At 41.9% G+C, this 6,567-nt stretch overlaps 1 protein-coding gene across 1 annotated transcript; it reads right to left on the bottom strand.

The window, feature by feature from the left end:
• Nucleotides 1-1,217: 1,217 nt before the first annotated feature.
• Nucleotides 1,218-2,997, bottom strand: LOC148123927 (general transcription factor II-I repeat domain-containing protein 2A-like). The gene is made up of 2 exons (XM_087917135.1): nt 2,176-2,997; nt 1,218-1,730 (listed from the first exon to the last, which is right to left on the bottom strand). The coding sequence occupies exons 1-2, from the start codon at nt 2,995-2,997 to the stop codon at nt 1,218-1,220; spliced, it is 1,335 nt and encodes a 444-aa protein (XP_087773261.1).
• Between the last annotated feature and the right edge of the window lie 3,570 nt (nt 2,998-6,567).

Raw genomic sequence — 6,567 nt, 5'->3', positions numbered from 1 at the left:
TTTTTTGTCCTTTCCATTTAATTGTCATCGAATTATGGTCTGCCCAAGTACTTGTTTCAATGTTTGTTTCCTGAACATTAGATATTAGTTCTGTTGAGATCCATATCATATCTAATCTGGACTATGATGAATGTCTATTTGAATAAAAAGTATATTGCTTGGTTTTAGTATTTCTTTCTCTCCATATATCTTTTAAGTTTAATTCATCTGTCATTTTAAAAAAGGATTTAGGGAGGGTCTTTCTATTTTGCTTTGCTATTGTTGCTGTATAGTCCAGTTTATTGTCCACAATTCCATTAAAATCTCCCATCATAACTATATTGACATAGTCCAGTCCAGTTATTTTCATGTGTAATTTTTTGTAAAATTCTTCTTGTTTATCGTTTGGAGCATAAATTGCAATCAGGAGTGTTTTCATATTATTATCCATTATTTCCACTATTAATACTCTTCCATCTTCATCAGTGTAGATCAATTTTGCTGGGGTAGCCTCTTTAATGTATAAGACCACTCCTCTTTTCTTACATTGCGTCAAAGAAGTAAATATTTTCCCTAATTTTTTCCCTAACAATTGTTCATATTGTTTTTTGATATGTACTTCTTGTAAGCAAATTATATCAAATTTTAGTTTCTCTAGTTTGTGAAAAATTTTCCTTCTTTTAACAGCTGAATTAAGTCCATTTATATTCATTGTAATCAGTTTTTTCTCTTCCATGGTTATATCTTGAAGTTAGGTTTGGCAACTCTCATAGATCTTCGTTCACGTTGTACTTTGATCTCCACCTGTCCACCTACTGCGCCTTCCTCTTTTTCATTCCCCATTTGGTCCTCTTGGAATTCAATTAGTGAGACCTCTTTTTCTACCTCTTCCACTCTCCTTCCAAAAAATTCTGTGTAGAAAAGTTCTGCTTTCTCAATTGAATCAATTCTATGTCTCTGTTCTTGCCATGTAAACATTAGTCCTTCTAGAATCAACCATCTGTAGTTCACCTCTTTTTTCAGTAACATTTTAGTCAGGAATCGATATTCTTTTCTCCTCTCTCTCTCACTCTTCTAGGTCAGGGGTGGGCAAACTTTTTGGCTTGGGGGCCGCATTGACTTTTAAAATTTGACAGAAGGGCCGGGTCAGCACAAGATACGATACATATAAAAAACTGCATTTGTTAACAGTACATATCAAACATAAACAGAAAAAAGCATTAAAGTATTAACATATTTTAATGAGAACAGTGTTGTTGATCACTCATTTTTGCCAGTGCATTGAAGTCTGGTTGTAATTCTGTTGTGGCAATTCTCAGAACAGATCTGAGGTGTTCATCACTCATCTGGGATCTGTGGGGTGCTTTGTTGGTGTTCATCACACTAAAAGTCTGTTCACACACATATGTAGAGCCAAACAACACCAGCATCCTCTGTGCTATCTTCTGGATGTTTGTAAATTTGGCTGCACTTAATGAAGCATAAAACTCATCCAGTTTCAGGGAGTTGAACTTCTCCTTTAACACCATGTCACATTGGAGATCAATCAGTTCCAACTGCAACTCCTGTAGCACTGTTTCCGGGTCTTGTGAGAAGGGACATGACACCAGCTGAAGTGGCCAGTCAATTTTTCCAAAATCACAAAACTGACGGCAGAATTCTTCATGCAGGTCATCCAGTGATTTCCTATATTTTTTCACATGTTGCATAGCCAGTGTGGGGAAATGAGCAAATGACTTGTCTGACATTTCCTTCAAAAATAAAACTAGCCTGGTTTTTGAAGGCTCTGACGTTTGCTTGCATTTCATGCACAAACTGGTTTTTCCCTTGTAGCGCCACATTCAGCTTGTTCATGTGTGTCAGTATGTCCACAGCAAAAGCTAAATCACAAAGCCAATCTCTGTCATTCAGCTCAGGAAAATTGTCGGTGTTCTCAAGTAGCTCCAAAAGTGAAATAATCTCCTGTTTGAGCTCCCACACACATTGACAAAAACTTAACCAGCAGACATTAGAATGGTAAAGCAAGTCCCTGTGATCAGCGTCAGTTTCTTCAAGAAAATGAATAAACTGACGATGATGAAGTCCCCTCGCTCGAATAAAGTTAACGAGTTTCACAACTGGCTTCACTACGTGGTCAAGCTGCAACACGGATTTACACATTGCTTCCTGGTGAATTATGCAGTGTAGGAAAATTACCTCCTGCTCAGGGTTGTCCTCTTTCACCCTGTCCTGGATTCTTTTGAGCATCCCGATGTTTTTTCCTGTCAGATTTGGTGATCCATCTGTGGTAACATTGGCGAGCGTACTCCAAGGTAACTTGTGCCTCTGTATGACCGCTGACACGCTGTTAAATAAATCGACTCCCCGTGTTTTTCCTTTCAGGGATTCCGTAGCCAAAAACTCCTCCGTTATCTCGAAATTTTCATTAATCCCTCTGATAAAAATTAAAAGCTGAGCTGTGTCCTTTATGTCATTGCTTTCGTCCAGTGCCAAAGAATATAATGTAAATAACTCTGCATTTTTGTTTAGCTTGCTAGTTAAGTATTTGTCAATTACTTCAACACGGCGAGTCACTGACCTGCATGATAAGCTAATTTTTTCAAATTTGTTCTTGCTCTCAGGACATAAAATACTTGCTGTCTCTACCATGCACTCTTTAAGAAATTCCCCTTCAGAGAAAGGCTTGCTGGCTTTTGCTAGTTTGAATGCCAGTAAATAACTTGTCTTTGTGCTTGCTTCTTGGATGGAAGTTGCTCGGTTAAAGGTGCTTTGCTGAGCGTGCAAGCTAGCTACCAACCTATGAGCGGTAGCCGTACGTTCTTGCGTTGGAAGGTTGCTGGCGTAATTAGCATGCTTGGTGGAAAAGTGACGGCTGATGTTGTATTCTTTGAAAACCGCAATGGTTTCTTGGCAAATAAGATATACAGCCTTTGACCGGACTTCAGTAAAAAAGTATTTAGGAGTCCATTCTTTATTAAACACCCGGCACTCACTGTCGACTTTTCTTTTCTTTGACATTGCTGCAGATGGGTTCTGATCTGACCAATAGAAGAAGAGCGATAATTGGAAATGGCTCGGGCTCCGCAAAATCAAGTCACTGTGCCTAATGCGCAGACATGATATTCTTCCGATTAAAAACACAACATAGATAGATAGATAGATAGATAGATAGATAGATAGACAGATTCTTCCCCTACGAATAAATGACTGTGTGTTTGTGTGTGTGTATGTATGTATGAATGTACCCCCTCAGCTTACACAAGTTGGCCACTTATAAGATAAGAAATAAATAAACGCCCACCCCCCAAAACATAACTACTCCCGTGCCCATGGATAAACTGTGAACCACCAATTAGTAGCAGGGCTGACCCTCCCTCTTGAACCAACATGTAATTGGGGGGAGCAGACCGGCCTTCAGTCTCTTGTGAGAAACTGCTGGTTAACCCTGCAAACCGCTTGCTGAGGTGTGTGTGTGGAGGTGTGAAGCGCCTGCTGGTGCTCAGGTCTACGGAAATACGCATCACAACAGTGGGCGTTAGGGGAGGAAGGAGGCGGCAGTGGACCTGCTGCTGCTGCTGCTGGCCGAGAGGTGAGGGAAAGGCGTGCCCAGGACGCAGCGAGCCAGATGCCCAAGAGTGCATGGCAGGCCGCTCCGAAGCCAGACGCAGGAGAAAACCGCCCCAGGCCCCCCCTGCACAGGTCAGCCCCTCGCCACCACTGCCAGTCCCGGCCGCTCTGGCCACCAGTTGCTCCTTGGGGCGCGGCTCTTAAAAGCCTGCTCCCAGCATCCGAGCAACTTCCCAGCAACTTTCAGCTTCCTTTTAACTCGCAGGCGCTTGTGCCTGGCCCCGAGCTGTGCGACGGAGTGGAAGCCCAGAGCGCCACTGGGTCGCCTCCTCCAAGCAGCCCGCCCGCCCGCCTGCCGGGCTTCCTCTCCACCACGCGGCTTCGGGCCAGGCGCAAGCACCCGCGAGGAAAAAGGAAGCTGCAAGGTTGCTGGGAAGTTGCTTGGGTTTCCGGGGCTTCCAGGCTTAAACTTTGCACAGGCAAAGTTTGCAGGCGGGAGCGTCTTCCCACCGAGGAGCGGGAAGGGTTCCGACCGGCAGGCAGGCGGGCTGCTTGGAGGAGACGACCTGGTGGTGCTCCAGGTTTCCCCTCTGCCATGCGGCTCGGGCCAGGTGCGGCGCCCATGAGTTAAAAAGGAAGCCGAAAGTTGCTGGGAAGTTGCTCAGGTGCTGGGAGCAGGCTTTTAAAGTGCCGCCCGAGCAGGACTGCCGAGCCGGGAAACGGGGCACCAAGGCAGGGCAAGGCTCCACCAGCAGCGGCTTAGATTTAGGTGGCTCCAAGCAGCCCGCTCCAAGCAGCCCACCCGCCTGCCGGGTGGAACCCTTCCCGCTCCTCGGTGGGAAGACGCTCCAGCCTGCAAACTTTGCCTTTGCAAAGTTTAAGCCTGAAGCCCCGGAAAAAAAGGGGATCGGCGGGACTCATCTTCGGAGAGGTCACACTCAAGGTGATTTCAAACTCCCAGCCAAGGCCTTTGCAAAGTTCTTTCTTTCCTACTCCCAGAGCGCCCCGCACTGTTTTGCAGCTTTGGGGGCCACGCGGCACAGGGCAATACGCCATGCCCAGCGATTTTTTTTCAGGGGCGGGCCAGATTGGACAGACCAACGGGCTGGATGTGGCCTGCGGGCCGTAGTTTGCCCACCCCTGTTCTAGGTATTTGTCTTAAAACCACAATCTCCTTGCCTTTATATTTCAATGTCTTCTCTCTTGCCACTTGTAATATTTGTGTTTTAATGGATTTTTTTGTAAATCTAATGTGAACTTCTCTTGGTAAGTTGTTTCTCATTGCATATCTTGTAAAGACTCGATATACCTCATCTACTCCATCCATCATCTTTTCCTCTGTTATTTCCAATGCTTCAGCCAGAATTTCTATCATTATTGCAGCTATGTTTTGACCTTTTTCTTCCTCTATATTTTGAAATCTAAGATAGAATTCTGACCTGTCCATCTCCCATCTCAGCATCCCACTTTTATCTTGTTCAACCACTGTTAGCCTGCTGTCAATATTTCCAATCTTCTCCTCTCTTTGTTTATCTTCTTCAATTTTTTGGAATCTCTCATCATATTTCACCATCATTTGTTGAATATTTTCAATTTTTTCATCAGTCTTGCCTGTTCTTTGTTCAATATTCTCTATTCTCTTTTCAATGGTATCTGATTTTATTTTAATGTCTTTAATGGACAAATTAATGTCTTGGATTCCTTGCATAATCATCTGTAAAGTCACTTTTTCTTGTTCTTTATCTTGCTTTAACATTGTCTGAATTAAGCGTTGACCTCCAGATGGCGGGGAGGCAGAAGTGGAAGTTGAGGCACCAGAAGGTATGAGTTTCCTACTCATTTTGAACATCGAAATCTTTAAATTCAAATAGCCAATTATAATCCAAAGTGGGGGGTTGAGGTGGTAAAAGATAAAAAGTGCAATAAAAGGAAAGAAAAAGTTCTTCAGGTTCTTCAAGACCTTAATCCAATTATAAAATAGTCAGTTGTAATCCAAGGTAAAAAATGGAGATTAAAAAAAGGAAAAAAGCCCAATAATAATAATTAAAAAAAAGAATGAGAGAGAAAATTTCTTCAGGTTCTTCACACCTTAATCCAATTGAGAGGTCTCAAAGGTGAAAAATAAGAAAACAAAGAAAAACCATAAAGATGAACCAAAAATATGAATGGCAAAGAAGAAAATCCCAATAGTAAAAGAAAAAGGAAAGATTCTGAGGCTTTCCCTTTAAAGCAAAAGGCAAAAATAAAAATATTACAAAAATAAAGATTTTTTTTTTCCTTTAAGGAGAAAAAAAAAGGAAAAGAGTACAATAAGACTGGTGAGGGGGAGTGGCACAGCTAAAGATAAAATAAAAAAGAACACACTGCACTTTGTTTAGTTATCCAAGGCTCTTATTAAAAGTCTTTTCTCCACAAGCTTCAAAGCCAAACTTCAATTGTTGATAGGAGCCCAGAAGAACATCTGTAATAACACCCTCATGTTCTTCCCTTTATCTTATCAAGTGGCAATGTCCTTGAAAGAGAAATCTTTCACAGTCCTCTCAACTTCAAGTAGAATATTTTCAAGCCTCTAGTTGGCAGTGTTACAGTTTCTTTGTTCTCACTCCCCCCACACCCTTTCCCAAATAGAACGTAATAGGAGTTTAAAAAGGGAAAGAATATATATGTATATATAAAAAAAGAAAAGAAAAAGGGATTGCTAAAGGGAGCCTCTAATCTAAAAAATTAAAAAATCAAAAAAGAGAAGAAAGAATAACGGTATATATGAAAAAAACCAGTCCAGTTAACAGAGCTAAATCACGACAGAAGTCCAGTAGAAAAAAAAAAGTAAAAAAATTAAAAGCCAAGCCTCACTTTGATGTTTCCATTTAAAAACTGCCGCTTACTCAGTTCTGTCAAAACTTTTACAGATTTCCCTATTTCTTAAGGTGTCCTTTAAGTCTCAGAGTAATAGTAAAAAAAAAAGTTCTCACCCAAGCCGACACATTTTCGCTTTCAGTCTCTTCCATTCTGGAGCTGTCC

Source organism: Pseudonaja textilis, chromosome Z (genome assembly GCF_049901715.1).
Source record: "Pseudonaja textilis isolate UNSWEBS1 chromosome Z, rPseTex1.2, whole genome shotgun sequence".
NCBI lineage: Eukaryota > Metazoa > Chordata > Lepidosauria > Squamata > Elapidae > Pseudonaja > Pseudonaja textilis.
This window is presented reverse-complemented; position numbering and strand designations above follow the sequence as displayed.